At 37.0% G+C, this 23,118-nt stretch overlaps 1 protein-coding gene across 1 annotated transcript in view; it reads right to left on the reverse strand.

Annotated features, from left to right (window-relative positions):
* LOC112628448 (calcium-binding mitochondrial carrier protein SCaMC-1-like) overlaps nt 1-23,118 on the reverse strand; it is a 47,494-nt gene that overhangs the window by 17,868 nt on the left and 6,508 nt on the right. The window contains exons 2-3 of the mRNA XM_025391177.1: nt 9,866-10,024; nt 6,307-6,459 (exon numbers count right to left, since the gene is read on the reverse strand). Coding sequence (XP_025246962.1) covers nt 6,307-6,459; nt 9,866-10,024 — 312 coding nt within the window. The remainder of the gene's footprint in view (nt 1-6,306; nt 6,460-9,865; nt 10,025-23,118) is intronic.

The raw sequence follows: 23,118 nt of genomic DNA on the forward strand, positions 1-23,118 counted from the left end.
TCTGCATAGCAAAGGAAATAACTGGGCAGAGTGAAAAGGCAACCTACAGAATGGGAGGAAATATTTGCAAATAATATTTCTGATAAGAGTTTAGTATGCAAAACAGATAAGGAACTCATGCAACTGAATAGCAAAAGAAACTGATTGTAAAATGAACAAAGAACTTGAGTAGACATTTTCTCAAAGAAGACATACAAATGGCCAGCAGGTATATGAAAAACTGCTTAACATCACTAATAAACAGGGAAATGCAAGCCAAAACCACAAAGAGAAACCACCTCACACCTTTTAGAAGGACTACTATCAGAAAGACAAGAGATAACAAGTGTTATGTATGTGAATTTAAAAAAGAATAAAAGAATTCTTATACACTCATGACGGGATATAAATTGCTATATCCATATAGAGAACAATATGTAGGTTCCTCAAAAAATTTGAAACAGAACTACCTGATGATCCAGCAATCACACTTCTGGGTATATATCCAAAGGAAATGAAATCAGTATCTCAAAGGGATAATTACACTCTGATGTTCATTTCAGCATTATTCACAATAGCCAAGATATGGAGGTAACCTAAATGTCCATTGATGAATAAATGGTTAAAGAAAATGTGGTATATAATGGAATATTACAACAGAATACATACAATCCATACGATGGAATATTATTTAGTCTTTAAAAAGAAGTAAATCCTGCCACTTACAACAGGGATGAACCTGGAGGACATTACGCTAAGTGAAATGAACCAGATGCAGAAAGACAAATACTACACAATCTTACTTATATGTGGAATCGAAAATAGTCAAACTCACAGAAGCAGAGAGTAGAATGATGATTGCAAGGGCCTGGGAGGAGGCAGAAATGGGGAGACATTGGTCAAAGGGTACAAAGTTTCAGTTATTCAAAGTTAATCAGTCCTGGAGATTTAATGTGCAACACTGTGAATATGGTTAACAACAATGTATTGTACACTTGAAATTTTGCTAAGAGAATAGATCTTAAAGGTTCTCATCACATATTTCCAAAAAGAAGCTGGTTATGATGTGAAACGATGGGTATGTTAATTGGCTTGATTTTGATTATCACCTCACAATGTACAGGTATATCAAATCATCAAGTTGTATACCTTAAATATACAACTTTTTAATTGTCAGTTATACCTCAATAAAGCTGTACAGGGAAAGAACAGGCAAAAAAAGATATAAGAAATAATAATAAAAATAAATAAATAAAAGAAATAATAGCATCCCTTGATGCCAAAGAATTAGGTAGTATTTTTTTTTTAAGCTAAAAGTTTACCAGGAAATTTTTTACCCTTCATGGTGACATTTCTAAAATGGTTTGTGTGAAGAAAAGAGTTAATATAGCAGGACTGAAACTGCTATCTTTAGAAAAGACTGCCCTCAAAGTTGGCCCTTGGCTGGTGTTTGGTAACTTGGATTTGGGAAGGGTTCCCATCATTCCCTGATAAGAATGGCTCGCTGTGCCTAAACTTTTTATGCAAGCAATATTATTTGAGCTGAATATCTGCTTTCCTTGTGGGAGTCTGAAATATTGGAACATGCCATGCAGAGGGTACTTATGTGACCAACCCCAGTGAAACCTTGGGCACTAAGTCTCTAATGGGATAGACATTTCATGTGTTATTATAACTCATTGCTGGAGGATTTAAGCATGTGGAATGTGACTCTATGGGACACTTGAAAGCTTACATCTGGTTTCCTCTGGTCTTCACCCTATGCACCTTTTCTCTTTGGCAATTTTGCTTTGTATCCTTTCACTGTAATGAATTGTAGCCACACGTGTGACTATACACTGAGTCCTGTGAGTACTCCTAGCAAACCACTGAACCTGGGGGTGGTTTTGCAGACTCTGACAATCTAAAATATCTGTTAATTTTTTAGACATTTTTTCCAGCTGAACACATGACAGTTGACATTCACATTTGCCACACATTTCCACGGGTTATGTTTTATGTACAATTCCACACATGCCAGTATAAGGCCCTCTTTTCTCTCCTAGCTGCAAGTAAGTAAAAGTGCCCATTATGTTAAAGATATAGCCTTGTCTATTACAAAAAAAAAAAAAAAAAATAGAAAATGCATATAAATGCTTGTGTCTGATATTGTTCTAGGCACTTTATATACATGTTAATTCACTTAATTCCCACAACAACTCTAATCATTATTTCTTCTATTTTAAGTTAAGGAACATGTAAGAAAACTGAAGCACACAGAGGTTAAGAAGCTTGCTGTATTTTGCATAGCTAGCAAGTGGTAGAGCTAGGATTTGAACTTAGAAAGCCTGGTTCCAGTGCCAGACCTTAAGTATTACCCTATAAAATCTCCCTTTTGAGTAAATCACTCGTAAACTTTGGTATTCAACTACTATTAATCATAATTTACAAATCTCGGTTAACCACTTAAAGCCACACTGATACGTTCTACCAGTCTGATTGAGGACCTATACTCTAACATAGTATTAGAAACATTGTCCCAAGGTAGGAGAACTGGGACCAAGGACAGGATTCTGACTCTGACTGTATTGCCAACTAAATGTGTCACTTCAAGTAATTTATCTTCTCTTGCCTCAATTTTTACATCTATAAAATGATGACACTAGGCTCTTAGTAATACTCAGTGATGTGCTGGCACTATTCTGGGAATGATGCTATGGTCCCTATTCTAAAGAATCATACTATTTTTCTAGAAGACATTGTTTAAAACATAGGTTTTAAAAGAGACGACACAAACTGGTTAAGTGGCAGAGGCTGCTGGTGGTATCCCAAGAATCAATCTTCCTTTTTTCCTAAGAAACAAAAATTTACAGTTGTACATATTGTTTCCCAGCTAAAGACTATATAATTAGATTCCTTTCAACTAGATGCATTCATGTGTCCAAGTTTTGGTTTATAATATATAAGCATAAGTATTGTATGTCACTTTGTGGAAGTGTCCTGCATGGAAGGGGACATGCCCTTCTTTGCTTCTTCCCCTAGTTGTTGCATAAAACTTACATGTCATTGCTGGAGTTCCAGCTCAGACTCATGGAGACAAGGATCATACTCTACAGATGGTAAACAGTGAGCTGGATGCAAGTGAGTTTCTTTTCACCTTCAAGGCACTTCCATACCAGTCCTAAATTCCCTATCCTCAGACTTTGTGAGAAAGAAAGAAATTTCTATCTTATTTAAGTCACTATTGTTTGGAGTTTTCTGTCACATGCATCTAAACCTAATTCTAGTTTACATAAGTGGTACAAGCAATAAATATACTAGGGCAGAAAGAGCAGACACCGAAATAGGTTACTTCTCAGGAAGGGAAAGACTTCAGTTCTTGAAATAATTTAGATATGTTAAAAGGAGAAAAAGGGTAACTCAACTAGAAAGAAAGTGTGAGCAAAATCAAGGAGACAGGAAAAGCACAACTTGTTAAGGAATAACAAAAAAATTCTTTTACTTGAAAAGCAATACTTGTCAAGCAGCAGTACTGGACATGTTAAGTATGGATAATGCTGGGATAAGAACTTTATACAGGGTCCAAGAAGTAAAATACAACCTATATTACAAGTTATTTTACCTCACCCCATGCAACACTCCTCCCATGATAAGGTGCTCTGCTATGGGTTAAGGAAAAAAACTGAGTCCTCAGGAAAAATCTAGGGAAGTGAAAAGTGGGTTAACCAGAGAAGGTAGGGCTTCTAGACAGTGAGGAAACAAATGAGATTATATTAATAAATAAAATTGGGCAGCAGCAACTTCTGGTTTTTGCATCTTCTGTGGCATTCCTTTCATTCTCTTTTTCCCCCATAAGCTGGTGTGCCCTTGGAAAGCTATCAGGAATCAGGATGGGTCCTAAGGGAGCAGAAGTATGAAATGGACTACTTCAGTCTGCCTCTAATCAAGCCTGGCACTAAATAGAGAAAAGGATGTCCTTTGTTGCAGATTTTGATCCACTCCAGCTCATCAGGGTTGAAGACAAGAAAGAAATTTGAAACCAAAGTCCTGTTAGTAATAAACAGTACATTTACCTGGAGTGTCCTTTATGCCACCTGTGTATCACCATAAATAGTGAGGACGACATACTGATGATTTACGGTACAGGCCATTTTTTTTCCATCTGTGCCTTACCTCACAAATAACAACATGCATATTCCTAGTAATAATCATGAATATACACACTGGTATGCTTCTTTTATACTTTGCAACATAGTTTTCTTTTTTGTTTTTTAAAGAAACAGGGTCTCACTCTGTCACCCAGGATGGATTGCAGCTGCACAATCACATCCCACTGCAGCCTCAAACTCCTAGTGCCAAGCAATCCTCCCACCTCAGCCTCCCAAGTAGCTGGGAATACAGGAGTGTGCCTCCAAATCTGGCCAATTTTATTTTTATTTTTTATAGAAACAGGATCTCACTATGTTGCCTAGGCTGGTCTTGAATTCCTGGGTCTAAGTGATCCCCTCATCTCAGCCTCCCAAAGTGCTGGGACTATAGATGTGAGCCACTGTGCCTGGCCTAAATTGATATTTGCATTTAAATAAACATTTCTTAAATTTTAATATCTAGTTTTGATAGAATGTAAGATCTAGAAGGCCAAAGACAGTATTTATCTTGTTCTTTCATGTATTCCCAGACATGGGACCTAGCTAGCACATGGTAGGCACACAATAAATATTTAGATATATGAAACTGCCAGAGTTCAAAACCTATTGAAAACAAGATTTTATAGATCTACATGCTGCCTGATATCACTTTAAATTCATGACTACTGACTTCAACTGCACCTTTGCTGCCAGAAATCTTATTATGTTTCCTCAATCCATTTGCTCTTCCACTCTCCTAGAAGACTATTTCATACCCTCTGTTTCTTCAAACATCCAACATGTCCTTGCTTCCCATTTCGTGGAAGAAACTGAAGCACTAGGAAAAATGCTTCCACAAATTTGCTATGACTGTGTCCACATAGTAGCACTTTTGTAACTATGGATAAAATGCTTCACCAAAGTCAAACCCGTCCATGACCATTAGCTCCCATCTCCTCTCACCCACTCAAAGATTTAAGGACAATCCCCTAACAACACTCCCCTCCTTTCCTGTATTATCACTTGTACCCCCTCCCGTGTATTATTCTCCTAAGCATACAAACGTTGCCTCTTCAATTTCTAGAAAAACATTCTCTTAATCCCATACCTTCTCCAGTTACCATTGCATTTCCCTTCTCTTCACAGCAAAAATCCTTGAAAGAGTTATCAATTTCTATTTCCAATTTCTATCCTCTCTTTTCCCCATAGCCATTGTCACCACATGGCATACCGTATATTTCACTTCTTTAGTTATTGTCTCCTCCTACCTATATTCTAATACAATTCTGACAAAGGAAGTCGGGTTTTTGTTGTTTGGTTGGTTGGTTGGTTTCCTGTTTTATTTGCTATGACACTTCATCACCTAGAAAAGAAGCTGATCACACTAAGTATTCAAGAGAAATTAGTTAATAAAAGAAATACTTGCTGAATGAGTAAGTCAATCCCCACTTAAGTAAGAGATGCATGTTTTTAAGATGTGCATGCATTACAACTAAGTCCAGAGTCCTACTCATCCATCTACTTGCTTTTCAACTGTTTGGGTTGGAAAAGGATATGATCATTCTTTAATATTTTCTTAAAATGTTGAGGTTCTGGTGACCTTATAAACAAGAGTCTGCAAAATAAGCCATTTAATGCTATATGCTATAAAAATGTTTAAAGAAAGGAGAATTACTACAAGATTTTACAGTGAAGATGGAAAACTTGAGAGGCACCCAGAGCACTCTTGGACTCTTATATGACGCTAATATCTTATAATATTTGAAAATAAACATATCTCAAAGTGAATAATTTAAATGAGATTAACAAATTTTAAAATTCAATGCATTTTTTTCATCTCTTCATCACTTGACTAAATTAAGATGTTGATCCTCTATATTCATTAACAAATGAACTGAAATTTCTGTAAAATTTTCAAATTGTTCAAAGATAAAATCAATGATGAAATGTTTTGTGAAGACTTCCTACACTGACATTGAAATTAAAAGATATACTAAAAGACATCAGTTATAATATAGAGTAATTTATGGAACTTCTCTTGTAAACCATAGCAATATGAAAACACAAAAAATCAAATGAGAATACACAGTCATTAATATTTACATTGAAAACTACTGCTTGTACACACTCCACTTTTCTCTTTCATGAGAGTATGAATTTTTGAAAATTAAATTTAAAATCTGATTTTTGTTTAAAATTCCACAGACAAAAATGTTTTTACCTGTTCATAGGCCCCAACCTTGAGTGCCGTCTCTGGTGCAATTTTTAAAACATTTACACCATTTCCTCGCCAAAGGGAAAAAATTCCTCCTTCTTTTACCAACTGCTCAAGGCCACTAATCAATCTCATTTTCCTTGACTTTAAACTATGAACCTATAAATAAATAGCACATTTATTTACTTTTCAATTCATTTTGCTGGCTTTATGGTATTGGTATTGCTATTGCTAATAAAAATAAATATACATTATGCATAAATTCATGATTTTCAACAGTTTTAATTTTCCCTCAGAGACATCTAAAACTGATATGTTAATATTTTCTTGTGCCAAAATACATACTTTAATCTGACACATCAAAGAAAAAAGGACAACTTAAAAAAACAGAAATAACTTAACTACCAGAGAATTTTAGCATAAACAAGATGTGTTGATGGTACAAATATACTACAAGATTATTAAAGAGTGCATTGATATATGCAATGAGAAAAGGATAAATGAAAATACATCAAACTTTCAACAGTGGATATTCCTGGGTGGCAAGGTGTTATGGGTTAACATGTGTCTCCCAAAATGCGTATGTTGAAGTCCTAATCCTCATTCCCTCAGAATGTGACCTAGAGACAGGGTCTTTAACCAGTTAAAGTGACATCATTAGGGTGTGCCCTACTCTGACTGGCATCCTTATGAAAGGAAATTTGGACACAGAGACATGACACACACAGAGAGGAAACAATGTGAAGAGATAGAGAAGACCGCTTTCTGCAAGCCTAGGAAAGAGACCTGGAACAGATTCTCTCTCACACCCCTCAAAAGGAACCAACCCTGCCGACACCTTGATTTTCGACTTCTAGCCTCCAGAACCAAGACAATAAGTTTCTGTTATTTAAGCCAGTCAGTTTGCAGAACTTTGTTACAGCATCCCTAACAACCTCATACATGAGGAGTACAGGTCATTTTCATGTCTTCCTTTATCCTTTTCTGTGTTTTCCCATTTTCCTAGTGTGTTATAATAAGAAAAAATGCTATTTTTAAGAAAGTAAAGTTAAATGTTAATAAAATGCCCTCCTGCCTATAAAGTAAGAGGAAAATCATGGGAGGACAAGGCAAAATGAACATTCTCTTCTGTGGGTAGAACAAATTTAGAAAAAAATTTGGTAAAATATGTATAGCCTTAAAAATGTTCATATTATTACTTAAACTAGGAATTTTTTAAACAAGTAATCTTAAATATGAAAAAAGATTAATAAATAGTGGTGTTCATCATAAAATTATGAATAATTGCTTTAAAAAAGGAGGAGTAAAAACCACCTACATGTCTGTGGATCAGAAAAAGTGATTAAAGTATCAAAAATTCCAACCCAGGGCTCTCTGACTGTAAAGTCTCTGCTCACGAACCATATTAAACTACCTCTGACCACAATACATATCTTCCTCTATTTCACAGAATTCTTTTCCAGTTGTGTGAAGCTCACACAATAATACCTCTATCAATAGAGTGCACAAGTTCTAATGAACCCATTTTCACTGTCAAATATAAGGATAAATGAAAGCCAAGAGATCCAACCCAGAATAGCATAAAAGGGCAGTGACTCCTTCCTGCTTTCCCTTCCTTCCTTTGTTTCTCATTATAGTACTCTCCTCACCCCACTTCTAACTCGCTTGTATCTATCATCTTCCCTCCTCTTTTTTCCCCTGTTTTCCTTATCTTTTTTATGTTTCTCTCTCCCATCCTCTTCCTACTCTTCTCTATCCACCTCCCTTACTCCTTTCTCTTTTTTCACTCTTTTCACATCCCCCATTTGCTCCATCCCTAATCCACTGACTCTTTTCCATGCCCTCAGAGAACTGATTACCCCTACCCTGTGTCCTTACAATAGCCATAAATATAATTTTCTATCTTGCACACAGTGATTATGTGCAATTAATTAATTGACAATTATTGTTTTCAATATTATCATCATCATCATGTAGATATGTTGTTTGTATCTCTGTAAGGTCCTGGAGTATAAGAAATATGCTTTTTCATCTTTGTATTTTTAGTGCCTAGCATATGACGGGCGCATGACAAATACATTGTCGTTATTTTTACTCTTGGTCCCCTTTCCATGTTTCTCATCTCCCTACATGTCTCTATCTCTGTGTAGCATTGTATCATGTCTGTATCTTTCTCCTTTAAATTTCATTATTTAATTTTCTGACAGGCATAGTTATTGAGGAAGCTGTTTTATATTTCCACTTGCAATACAGAATTTTCAACTCCTGCTCTTACCTAAGGACTGACTGAACTGAGTCACCTATCTGAAAAGAATATAGATCACAGATGGAATCAAACATGCGGAAGGATGGTGGGTTGTGTGTCTTACCGTCTAATGCCATTCAAAGTATGTTCCCTACACGCAGCCCACTGAATTAAAGGTTTATCTCCACGGGATGCATTAAGCAGAATCTCACCCTATATTTATGTAAGAAATATTAGCCATACGGGGAAATAGTATTTACTCCCCTTGGTACTCCCACAGTACTATGTGCATCATCTGTCTGGGTAGATAGCACTTATATCACATTTTATTATTACCTATCTAACTAACTATTGTCCAAGAAAGCTTGTAAATTCTCTAAGGACAAAAACTACATCTAACATTTTCCTATAGTCTCTAATGCCTATTAAAGCAGCTAGTACATAATTGACCCTAAATAAATATATGTGGAATTAGTGAATGAAGTGTTTCCCCCGCAAAAGCTATCCTTCTAACAACCTATATTTTCCATAAATGATATATTTATGTAAGTTTAATTCCTAATTAAGATCAATCATTTTTCAGAATGAGGCAAGAGTATAAACTAAATAGTTCTTAAACATGTGACATTAAACTTATGACACAATTAATTCACTTTATGTAATAACTGTTCATAATCCATTACTAAAATGTCACCATTACCAAAAAGCAAAAGATAGTAAAACACCCACTTATGTAAATTTAATTTGAAATTTAAGTTCATTAGGTTGTGGATTACTAATTTTTATATCCTTGCAGAGAAAGTATTCCGCAAATATCAAATTTTAGTTGTGGATTCTACTTATGATAATTAACACATTAAGCCATGCACTATTTTATAACTACTGTTGACAATCCATTTTCAATGAAGGAAATGTAATTAAACAAAATATAATAATAAACTGTAAATAACTTATTTTCTGCCTCTTGGAAATATTCTTAGTAATTAAATGGTAGAATAGAACCATGCTATTATGTTGGTGCCAAGGTTAGAGATAACCAATAAAAAGTCTAATGATATCTTCTCATTTCTTTCATAAATTTAGCTAATTTTTTGAAAAGATTCTAATAGAGCAAAAACTGATTTGAATACACAGTAGCTTATTTAAGAAAATTAAGAAATCTTTTAATATTGAAAATTAGCATTTACATTTTCAGGAAAATGTAAACTTTTAATGAGAAGCAGTATGTGCCAAAACACTTTTTAAAACCTTTTTTGAAAGCTGCCAAAGACTTTTCAAGTTACTTTAACTCTTAAAGGGTAGGTAAGATGAGCAAAAAACCTGCATCATGACTTTCAAGCGGTCTAAAGGTGCTGTGAATGTCCGTGCAACCGCGCTAGCTATTCCTGCTGACACCAAACGCTTCCACCAATCTCCAGACTGCTTTTCTTGTTCGGTAAATTCATCTGGAATAGCTATACTCTCTCCTATGTCAATTAACTGATAAATAGGAAGAATAATTAGACAATAAAGAAAAGTGTAAACACTTGATACATTATAAGGATAGCTTTCTACAAGGACCAAGGATAACTTTTTACAAGGACCAAAAATCCAAAGATTTTTTTATGCCACCTCCTGTTACTAAGATCAACAATTTTCTTAGCACCTATACTACATAAAATGATTTTTAATAAGGCATTGACATATCGATTTAATGTAAAATCAATTAAATTAGAGCAATTATTAATTTTAAATTCTCAAACTATTTAGTTAATCTGTTCTATGAAAAATGTAAACCCTGAGTACAGGGATCACATCCAAGCCACTCACCACCGTGTCTGCCACATACTAGGCAAGGAGTAAATAATAAATATTCCCTCTTTTATTTCAAATTCTCTCAAACTCCTTTAATCACTTAAACCTAAGTCAAAATTCAAGAGTAGCATCTTATATGATTTGATTAAATTTCTTTATTATTTGCATTGACTCTTTCTTCAAATGTCAGTTTCCTTTTTAAAAGTCTACACTCCTACCACGTTTGCATTTTAGTTTCTTTTCAATGATCATACTTGCTTTTGCCAAGATGATCGATTTTTTCTCAATGTTGAGGCAATGTGGTTTAGTGCAGAAGTTAGTTTCTGCCCTCTAGGAATTAACAGAGTAATAAAAGAGACAGGAAAGGAAACAAAGCAATTATAATACAGAGAAAATAAGTACAATAACAACAGTAGCAAATAAAGGTGTCTTCAGAAGACAGTATAGAGGCTCGAGGCAGAGCAAGAAGGCAGAAGACTCTACCCATCATCCGCCTGCAAGGACACCAATTTAACAACCATCTACCCAGATAAAACACCTTTGTAAGAACCAAAAATCAGATGAGCCCTCATAGTACCTGATTTTAGCTTCGTATCACTGAAAGAGGCACTGAAGAGATAGAAAACACAGCCTAAAATCACTGGCAAAAATCCCTCCTACAACCCCCCAACAGTGGTGGCAAGGTACGGAGAGGGTCTCTGGGCACTGGGGGAGGGGGAGCACAGCAACTGTGAGGCATTAAACTCAGTGCTGTCCTGTTAAAGCAGAAAGGAAAAGCAGACTGAACTCAGTGGACATCCACTCACGGAGGGAATAAGATGTGTGTGTGTGTGTGTGTGTGTGTGCGCATGTGTGTGTGCGCACATGCGCACATGCGTGCATACACGTGTTTTTGAGACAGAGTCTCACTCTGTTGCCCAGGCTGGAGTGCAGTGGTGTGATCACGGCTCACTGCAGCTTCAACCTCCCTGGGCTCAGGTGATCCTCCCACTTCAGCTTCCCAAGTAGCTAGGACCACAGGCATGCGCCACCACATCTGGCTAATTTTTGTATTTTAGTAGAGATGGGGTTTCACCATGTTGCCCAGACTGGTCTCAAACTCCTGGGCTCAAGCAATCCTCCCATCTTGGCCTCCCAAAGTGCTGGGATTACAGGTGTGAGCAACTATGTCCCTCCACAGGGAGCATTTAAACAAGGCCTAGCCAGAGGAGAAGTGTTAACAGTGGTATACAAGAAACAGGGAAAGGATTCCCTATTTAATAAATGGTGCTGGGAAAATTGGCTAGCCATAAGTAGAAAGCTGAAACTGGATCCTTTCCTTACTCCTTATATGAAAATTAATTCAAGATGGATTAGAGACTTAAATGTTAGACCTAAAACCATAAAAACCCTAGAACAAAACCTAGGTAATACCATTCAGAACATAGGCATGGGCAAGGACTTCATGTCTAAAACACCAAAAGCAATGGCAACAAAAGCCAAAATTGACAAATGGGATCTAATTAAACTAAAGAGCTTCTGCACAGCAAAAGAAATTACCATCAGAGTGAACAGGCAACCTACAGAATGGGAGAAAATTTTTGCAATCTACTCATCAAAGGGCTAATATCCAGAACCTACAAAGAACTCAAACAAATTTACAAGAAAAAAGCAAACAACCCCATCAAAAAGTGGGCAAAGGATATGAACATACACTTATCAAAAGAAGACATTCATACAGCCAAGAGACACATGAAAAAATGCGCATCATCACTCACCATCAGAGAAATGCACATCAAAACCACAATGAGATACCATCTCACACCAGTGAGAATGGAGATCATTAAAAAATCAGGAAACAACAGGTGCTGGAGAGGATGTGGAGAAATAGGAACACTTTTACACTGTTGGTGGGACTGTAAACTAGTTCAACCATTGTGGAAGACAGTGTGGCGATTCCTCAAGGATCTAGAACTAGAAATACTATTTGACCCAGCCATCCCATTACTGGGTATATACTCAAAGAATTATGAATCATGCTGCTATAAAGACACATGAACACATATGTTTATTGCGGCACTATTCACAATAGCAAAGACTTGGAATCAACCCAAATGTCCATCAGTGACAGACTGGATTAAGAAAATGTGGCACATGTACACCATGGAATACTATGCAGCCATAAAAAAGGATGAGTTTGTGTCCTTTGTAGGGACATGGATGCAGCTGTAAACCAGCATTCTCAGCAAACTATCGCAAGAACAGAAAACCAAACACCGCATGTTCTCACTCATAGGTGGGAATTGAACAATGAGATCACTTGGACACAGGAAGGGGAACATCATACACCGGGGCCTATTGTGGGGAGGGGACAGTGGGGAGGGATAGCGTTAGGAGATATACCTAATGTAAATGACGCGTTAATGGGTGCAGCACACCAACATGGCACATGTATACATATGTAACAAACCTGCATGTTGTGCACATGTACCCTAGAACATAAAGTACAATAAAAAAGAGGGAGATTTATAGCATTAAATGCCCACACCAAAAAGTTACAAAGATCTCAAATTAACCACCTAGCATCACAACTAGAAGCAATAGAGAAGCAAGAGCAAACCAACCCCAAAGTTAGCAGAAGACAAGAAACAATCAAAATCAGAGCCGAACTCAAGGAGACTGAGACACAAAAAACCATATAAAAGATCGACAAATTCAGGGGTTGGTTTTTGAAAAAATTAATAAGATAAATAGGCCACTAGTCAGTCTAATAAAGCAGAAGAGAGAAGATCCAAATAAACACAATTAAAAATTACCAAGGGGATGTTACCACCGACTCCACAGAAATACAAACAACCATGAGAGACTACCACAAACACTTCCATGCACACAAACTAGAAAACCTAGAAGAGATGGATAAATTCCAGGACGGATACACATACTAAGGACTGAACCAGGAAGAAATGGATTCCCTGAACAGGCCAATAACAAGCTCTGAAACTGAAACCAAAGCAGTAATAAATAGCTTACTAACCCCCAATCCCCCAAAAAAGCCTAGGACCAGAAGGATTCACAGTCAAATTCTACCAGATGTACAAAGAAGAGCTGGTACCATTCTTACTGAAACTTTTCCAAAAAATTGAGAAAGAGGGATTCCTCCTGAACTCATTCTAGGAAGCCAGCATCTTCCCAATACCAAAACCTGGCAGAGACACAATAATAAAAGAAAACACCAGGCCCATATCCTTGATGAAAATTGATGCAAAAATCCTCAACAAAATACTTGCAAACGGCCAGGCACAGTGGCTCATGCCTGTAATTCCAGCATCTGGGGAGGCCAATGTGAGCAGATCACTTGAGCTCAAGAATTTGAAACCAACCTGGACAACATGGCAAAATCACATCTCTACTCACTGATCCCCCCAACCAAAAAAAAAAAAAAAAAATAGCCAGGTACAGTGACACACACCTGTGTTCCAAGGTACTGAGGAGGCTGAGGTAGGAAAATTGCTTGAGCCCAGGAGGACGAGGCTGCAGTAAGCCAAGATCACACCACTGCACTCCAGCCTGGGTGACAGAGTGAGACTCTGTCTCTAAAACTATATATATATTTGCAAATTGAATCCAGCAGCACATCAAAAAGTTAATCCACCATGATCAAGTAGGCTTTATCCCGGGGATGCAAGGTTGGATCAATATATGCAAATCAATAAATATGATTCATCATATAAACAGAACTAAACACAAAAACCACACGATTATCTCAATAGATACAGCAAAGGCATTTGACAAAATCCAACATCGTTTCATATTAAAAACTCTCAATAAACTAGGCATATAAGAAACATACTTTAAAATACAAATTATTGCACTTGTACAAAGAAAAGCTGGTACTATTCCTGCTAAAATTGTAAGAGCCACCTACAACAAACCTACAGCCAACATCATACTGTTTGGGCAAAATCTGGAACCATACCCCTTGAAAATTGACACAAGACAAAGATACCCTCTCTCGCCACTCCTATTCAACACTGTACTGGAAATCCTAGCCAGAGCAATGAGACAAGAGAAAGAAATCAAGGACTTCCAAATAGGAAGAGGGGAAGTCAAACTATCCCTGTTTGCAGATGACATGATTCTACATATAGAAAACCAAAAGTCTCAGCCTAAAAGCTCCTTGAGCCGATAAACAACTTTGGCAAAGTCTTAGGATATAGAATAAATGTACAAAAATCACTAGCACTCCTATAAACCAACAGCATCCAACGCAAAAGTGGAATCAGTAATACAATAATGTTCTCAATTGCCACAAAAAGAACAAAATACCTAGGAATATAGCTAACCAGGGAGGTGAAAGATCTCTACAATTAGAATCACAAAACACTGCTCAAATAAATGAGACAACACAAACAATAGAAAAACATTCATGGTCATGGATAGGAAGAATCAATCTTGTTAAAATGGCTATACTGCCCAAAAGAATTTACAGATTCAAAGCTATTAATATCAAACTACCAATGACATTCTTCACAGAACTAGAGAAAAACCATTTTAAAATTCATATGGAACCAAAAAAGAGCCTACATAGTCAAGACAATCCTAAGCAAAAAGAACAAAGACGGAGGCATCACGTTACCCAACTTCAAACTATACTACTGGGCTCTAGTAATCAAACAGCAAGGCACTGGTACATAAACAGACATATAGCCCAAGGGAACAGAATAGAGAGCCCAGAAATAAGGATACACACCTACAACCATCCTGATCTTTGAAAAAGTTGACAAAAACAAGCAATGAGGAAAGGATTCCCTATTCAATAAATGGTTCTGGGATAACTGACTAGCCATGTGCAAAAGATTGAAACTGGATCCCTTCTTTACACCATATACAAAAATCAACTTGAGATGAATTAAAGATTTTAAATGTAAAACATAAAACTATAAAAATCCTGGAAGATAACCTAAGAAATACCATTCTGGACATAGGGGGCAAAGACTTCATGACAAAGACACCAAAAGCAATTGCAACAAAAGCAAACATTGACAAATGGGATCTAATTAAACTAAAGAGCTTCGGCACAGCAAAAGAAACTATCAACAGAGTAAACAGACAACCTACAGAATGGGAAAAGTATTTGCAAACTATACATCTGACAAAGGTCTATTATCCAGCATCTATAAGGAACTTAAACAAATTTACAAGAAAAAAAAACCATATAACCTCATTAAAAAGTGTATAAAGGACATGAACAGGCACTTTTCAGAAGAAGACATACATGCAGCCAACAAGCATATGAAAAAATGTTCAATATCAGTGATATGGTTTGGCAGTGTCCCTACCCAAATGTCAACTTGAATTGTATCTCCCAGAATTCCCATGTGTTATGGGAGAGACCCAAGGGGAGGTAATTGAATCATGGGGGCTGGTCTTTCCCTTGCTATTCTTGTGATATTGAATAAGTCTCACAAGATCTGATGGGTTTATCAGGGGATTCCACTTTTGCTTCTTCCTCATTTTCTCTTGCCACTGCCATTTAAGAAGTGCCTTTCACCTCCCACCATGATTCTGAGGCCTCTGCAGCCATGTGGAACTGTAAATTCAATTAAACCTATTTTTCTTCCCAGTCTCGGGTATGTCTTTATCAGCAGTGTGAAAAAGCACTAATACAGTAAATTGGTAGCAGTAGAGTGGGGCATTGCTGAAGATACCCCAAAATGTGGAAGCGACTTTGGAACTGGGTAACAGGCAGAGATTGGAACAGTTTGGAGGGCTCAGAAGAAGACAAGAAAATGTGGGAAAGTTGGGAACTTCTATAGACTTGCTGAACGGCTTTGCCCAAAATGGTGACAGTGATATGGACAATAAGGTCTAGGCTGAGGTGATCTCAGATGGAGATGAAGAACTTGTTGGGAACTGGAGTAAACATGACTCTTGTTATGTATTAGCAAAGAGACTGGAGGCATTTTTGCCCTGCTCTAGAGATTTCTGGAACTTTGAACTTGAGCGAGATGATTTAGGGTATCTGGTGAAAGAAATTTCTAAGCAACAAAGCATTCAAGAGGTGACTTGGGTGCTACTAAAGGCATTCAGTTTTATAAGGGAAGCAGCACATAAAAGTTTGAAAAATTTGCAGCCTATGTGATAGAAAAGAAAACCCATTTTCTGGGGAGAAACTCAAGCCAGCTGCAGAAATTTGCATAAGTAGCAAGGAGCCTAATGTTAATCCCTAAGACCATGGGAAAAACGTCTGCAGACCATAGCAGAGACATTCATGGCAGCCCCTCCTATCACAGGCCTGGAGGCCCAGAAGGAGAAAGTGGCTTCCTGGGCCAGACCCAGGGTCCCCATGCTGTGTGCAACCTAGAGACTTGGTACCCTGTGTCCCAGATGCTCCAGCTATGATTGAAAGGGGCCAATATACAGCTCAGGCTGTGGCTTCAGAAGGTGGAAACCCCAAGCCTTGGCAGCTTCCATGTGGTGTTGAGCCTGCAGGTGCACAGAAGTCAAGAACTGAGGTTTGGGAACTTCTGCCTAGATTTCAGAAGATGTATGGAAACATCGGGATGCCCAGGCAAAAGTTTGCTGCAGGGGTGGAGCCCTCATGGAGAACCTCTGCTAGGGCACTGTGGAAGGGAAATGTGGGGTCAGAGCCCCCAAACAGAGTCCCTACTGAGGCACTGCCTACTGGAGTTGTGAGAAGAGAGCCACTGTCTTCCAGACCCCAGAATGGTGGATGCACTGACAGCTTGCACTGTGTGCCTGCGAAAGCCACAGATACTCAATGCCAGCCCATGAAAGCAGCTGGGAAGGAAGTTGTACCCTGCAAAGCCAAAGGTGCAGAGCTGCCCAAGACCATGGGAACCCACCTCTTACATCAGCATGACCTGGATGTGAGACCTGGAGTCAAAGAAGATCATTTTGGAGTTTTAAAATTTGACTGTCTCACTGGATTTTGGACTTACATGGGCCCTGTAACCCATTTGTTTTGGTCAATTTCTCTGATTTAGAATAGCTGTATTTATCCAATACCTGTACACCCATTGTATCCAGGAAGTCATTAGTTTGCTTTTGATGTTACAGGCTTAGAGGTGGAAGGGACTTGCCTTTTCTCAGATGAGACTGTGGACTGTGGACTTGTAGGTTAATGCTAAAATGTTAAGATTTTGGGGGACTGTTGAGAATGCACGATTGGTTTTGAAATGTGAGGACATGAGATTTGGAGGTATCAGGGGCAGAATGATATGGTTTGCCTGTGTCTCTACCCAATTTCAATTTGAATTGTATCTCCCAGAATTTCCACGTGTTGTGGGAGGGACCTGGGGGAGGTAATTGAATCATGGGGGCAGGTCTTTCCCATGTTATTCTCATGATAGTGAATAAGTCTCACAAGATCTGATGGGTTTATTAAGGGTTTCTGCTTTGGCTTCTTCCTCATTTTCTCTTCCCACCACCATGTAAGAAGTGTCTTTCACCTCTTGCCATGATTCTGAGGTCTCCTCAGCCATGTAGAACTGCAAGTCCAATTAACACTTTTTCTTCCCAATCTCGGGTATATCTTTATCAGCAGTGTGAAAATGGACTAATATAATCACTGATCATTAGAGAAATGAAAATCAAAACCATAATGAGATGCCATCACACACCAGTCAGAATTTTAAATATACATAATAAATATAATAATAAATATTCTCCAAAATATTGGAGCTATATTGCATATTATTCACCAAATGGGGGCATTGAGGTATAAAGAAGAACGAAGTAGAAATATTAGACGTGAAATATATAATTTTACCCACCGATGGAATAAATAACCAAATGGCTACAGCCAAACAATGATCAAGTAAAGGAACTCTCCCAGAAAACATCAGGCAGGAAGAAAGGCACAGAGACTAGAAATGAAAAGGTAAGAGACTGTGAAGATAGAACAAGAAAGGAGTCTTTAAAAAGTAGAAAAAATAAATGTCAAGAAAATATAAGAATAACCAACAATTTTCCAAAATTGGAGAGAGATGAAGCACCTCATATTGGAAGGGCTCAGAGAAGATATTTGAGAAAAGCTTACCTAAATGTATTATATACTACATATATATAGAAACTATATATAGCTATACATAGATATAGATTATATATAATATATAGATATACATATATAATATATAGATACACATATATATAATATATGGATATACATAGTTACATATTTTTTATATATATATATATATATATAGAGAGAGAGAGAGAGAGAGGTTTTGTTTTGCTTTATTTTGTTTTTGTTTTTTTTTTTTTTTGAGACAAGGTCTCACTCCCATCACCCAGGCTGGAGTGCAGTGGCACTATCATCACTTACTTCAGCATTCACTTCCCAGGCTCAGATGATTCTCCCACTTCACCTTTCTGACTCTCCTGACCACCATGCCTGGCTAATTTTTGTATTTTTTTGATAGAGGGGTTACGGCATGCTGCCCAGACTGGCCTCAAACTCCTAAGCCCAAGAGATCTGCCCACCTTGGCCTCCCAAAGTGCTGGTATTAAAGGCATGAGCCACCACTCCTGGCCATCCAAATGCATTACAATACATTTTAAAACATCAAAGATGAGGAGAGAAAAAGTTTTCTAAGTGTTCTGAGATAAAGAACAAACCAGCTGATCCTTGAACAACACAGGTTTGAAGTGTGTAGGTCCACTTATACACAGATTCTTTGCAATAAATAGAGTTGGCCCTCTGTATCTGTTCATGTCTAGAACCAAACAGATTGAAAATACAGTATTCATAAGATGTGCAATTTGCTGATACCAAAGACTGACTTTTCATATAACAGGTTCTACCAAGGCAACTTCGGGACTAGAGTATGCATGGATTTTGGTATTGACAGCAGGCGTTGAGGGGGAGAGTGGGATCCTGGAACCGATGCCTGTGGATACCTAGGGACAATGTACAAACAAGAATCCAACTGAGGTCATATGGTGTAAGAAGGTAATGCAGTAATATTTTCAAACCAATCAATGAAAGAAACTTTTAATCTAGAATTTTAAACAAAAATATCACTTAAAAGCAAACATACAAGAACAATATTCTCAATTATTGAACATCTCAGCAGACTTAGCACACAAAGACCCTCTTTGAAAACATTCTTGGAAGAGGCACTCCAGCAAACAGAGAAATAAACCCAGGAGAACATTAAAACATAAATGAGAAGCAAGGATAAATAAATAAAGTCAGCTAAAATATATTATTTTTTTCAAAAGAAAAAGATACACACTGTACACATATAACTATATCGAATAAAATCCACTAAAATTCTAGATAGTACCAAGAAAATATGGGTTATGGCAAAAACCAAATGGAAGTAAGAGTATTTTGAAGTATACCTATATTGTTTAGGAGAAGATACAGATTGAACTTGAGAAGAAAAACATCATGAGAGATTGTTAAAAGGAACAACTAATCAAAAAGATATAAAAATCACGAAGATAAATACACGTTAACCACATAGCCTCAAAATATTTTCAGCAACAACCAATGGAACTACAGGAAGAAATAAATTAGCAACTATACTTGCTAATTTTAAAAATATTCTTCTCAGAATTTTACAGATCAAACAGAATAAAAATTATAATGCATATAAAATAATTAGCTTAATTGATTTATATAGAAATTTACATCCAACAAGCAAAAAAATATGTATTTTTTTAGGATACATGCATAGAATATATTTTTTTAAATCGACCATTTAATAGGCTACAAAGGAAACCACAATAAATTCCCAGGAATCTATATCATACCCTCTACAATCCCTGACTATATTTCAATATCATACATAACAAAAGGATGTCTTTAAAAGGAAACCTTTGGCCAGAAAATTATGCACACACATAAAATAAAGATATATCTAATTAATCCTAGGATTAAAGAGGAAATCTCAGAGAGAAATTGTAAAATGAATGGTGCCTGAACGACAATACAAACACCATATATCAAAACATATATGGTATCAGTTGGAGCCTAGGAAAGAAAAACTCGCAGAATACAGGTACCAGTAGTTTGAAAAACACATAAAATATATCCTTCCGTAAACATGAAATGGTGAAAACATGGTAGCACTCTGTGTTAGTCAGGGCTCTCCAGAAAGACAGAACCAATAGGATGGATGGATGGATGGATAGATAGATAGATAGACAGACAGACAGACAGACAGACAGACAGACAGATAGATAGATAGATAGATAGATAGATAGATAGATAGATAGATAGATCGATAGTTTATCGCAGAAATTTATTCATTGGGCTCATGCAATTATGGAGGCTGAGAAGTCCAAGGTTGAGGGGCCACATCTGTGAGAACCTGCTCACTGATGGGGACTTTCTGCAAATTACCATTCTTGTAGGTCAAAAATAGTTGGATATCAGAAATTTCATATAGTTCATATCATTATACTCATTTTACTCATGAAATTGAAGCACAGACGGATTCAATAACTTGCCCAAGTTACACAGCCAATCAGTCATTGTCAACGTTATAATTTGAGACTAGGAAGTGTAGTTTCAGAGTCTGTCTCTTAACCAGTATGCTATACTGCACTGCTTCTTGGAAATTATCTCCACGGATGCAAAAAAGGCATTTAATAAATCTCATCACTGATTTATCATTAAAAAATATATATCTGACTGAAAGTAAAGAGCAGTTGTCCAGGGATAGGTAGAAGAGTAGAGATTAACTGTAAACAAGTACCAGGAATTTTTGGGATAATGGAAATGTTCTAAAAATGGATTATGGTGATTGTTGTACTGTTCTCATAATTTACTAAAATAATTGAATTTATTTGCACTCTTACAATGGGTGAATTTTATGTTATATAAATGTATTTAAATAATTCTATTTTTAAAATTCTGAAAACTTCCTTAGTTTGCTAATAATTATAAGAACAACATAGCAAGCATCATATTTAATAGAAGAAATTTTAGAAGCATTTAAAAAAATGCTTCATGAATAAAAAACAATGATTGCCATCCCTACTACCATCTAACATAGTACTGAAGATTCTGGCCAAAGATATAAGCTAAAAAGATTTTCATGTGGGAACTAAAATAAAAGAAATAAAATCATTAAGAAAATATAAACAAGGCAAAACAAAAGCATTAGGTGGCAAATTGTTATAATAAATAACAGAGTTCAGCAAAGTACCACAAAGAAGATCAAATTACAAAAAGGAGTTTCTGAAAGCAGAAATAATCAAGTGGAAAATATAATAGGAAAGAAGATACATTCACAATAGTGGCAACATCTATACAGCATCTAAGATTTAACCTAACAAAGAGTACAGAAGACCATTTCAGGGAAAAAAATGTAACACTCTGTTAAATAATATAAGAAGAGATCTGAATAGAGAGAATTTGATCATGTTTGTGGATAGAGTAAATTAAAATTATGAAGATACCTATTTTACCCAAATTATTCTATAAATTCAATGCTGCAATGGATTGAATGTTTGTATCCCCCTCCACCATCAATTCAAATGTTGAAACCCTCATCCCAGTGTGATGGTATTTGGAGGTGGGGCCTTTGAGAAATAATTACCTCAGAAGCCTCATAAGAAGTCAGACAGCTAGCTAGCTCCCTTTCCATACTATATGAGGATGGCAAGAAGATGGCCCTCTGTCAACCAGGAAGAGGGCATTCCCCAAGAACCCAACCATGCTGGCAACCTGATCTACGACTACCAGCTTTCAGAACTCTGAAAAATAAATGCCTGCAGTTTAAGTAGCCCAGTATATATAGCATCATGAACTGGCTAAGACAGAAATTGGTATTGAGAAATGACACATCGCAATAACAAGTACATGAAAATGTGGAAGCAGTCTTGGAAGTGGGTAACGGGTATAGGCTACAAGAACTGTGAAGTACGTGCTAGAAAATGTCAATGCTGCCATAATGGGATTTTAAAGGCAAGTGTGATTATGGCTCAGAAATAAAAGAGGACAGCTGTACGGAAAGCTTCTGTCTTCTTAAGACAGTACATAATTATGAATGATGTTAGATGGTAGAGGCCATTCTGATAAAACCTCAAATGGAAATGACGAAACATGTTATTAGAAACTAGAGGAAAGCCCACCCTTGTTACAAAGTGGTAAAAAACTTGGCTGAATTGTATTTATGTTCTAGTGTTTTGTGGAACGTGGAACTTGTAAGTGATGAAATTGGATAGTTAGCAGAGGAAATTTCTAGGCAAAGTGTTAAAGGAGTGGCTTACTTCTTCCCGATCACTTATAGAAAAAGGTAAGAAGAGAGAAACAAGTTGAAGATGGAATCCTTAAGAAAAAAGGAACCAAAACTTAAATATTTGAAAAATTCTGAACTGTTAATGTTACAAAAAAAATTTTTTAAAAACATGTTCAGAAGAGAACACTAAGGGTATGGTGAACTAACCACTTGAAAAGGAGATTCGTGTAAGTGTGAACCATGGACTTAATCAGCCATCTCAACAGAAACCAGGAACAGAGATAGGGCAATTCTAGCAGAAATTAGCAAGAGGAAATCTCTAGCAAGCTAAGACTAAAAGAAAGAGAAAATAGGCCGGGCGCGGTGGCTCAAGCCTGTAATCCCAGCACTTTGGGAGGCCGAGACGGGTGGATCACGAGGTCAGGAGATCGAGACCATCCTGGCTAACACGGTGAAACCCCGTCTCTACTAAAAAATACAAAAAACTAGCGGGGCGCGGTGGTGGGCGCCTGTAGTCCCAGCTACTCGGGAGGCTGAGGCAGGAGAATGGCGTAAACCTGGGAGGCGGAGCTTGCAGTGAGC

The sequence above is a fragment of the Theropithecus gelada genome, chromosome 1, assembly GCF_003255815.1.
Source record: "Theropithecus gelada isolate Dixy chromosome 1, Tgel_1.0, whole genome shotgun sequence".
Classification (NCBI taxonomy): Eukaryota; Metazoa; Chordata; class Mammalia; order Primates; family Cercopithecidae; genus Theropithecus; species Theropithecus gelada.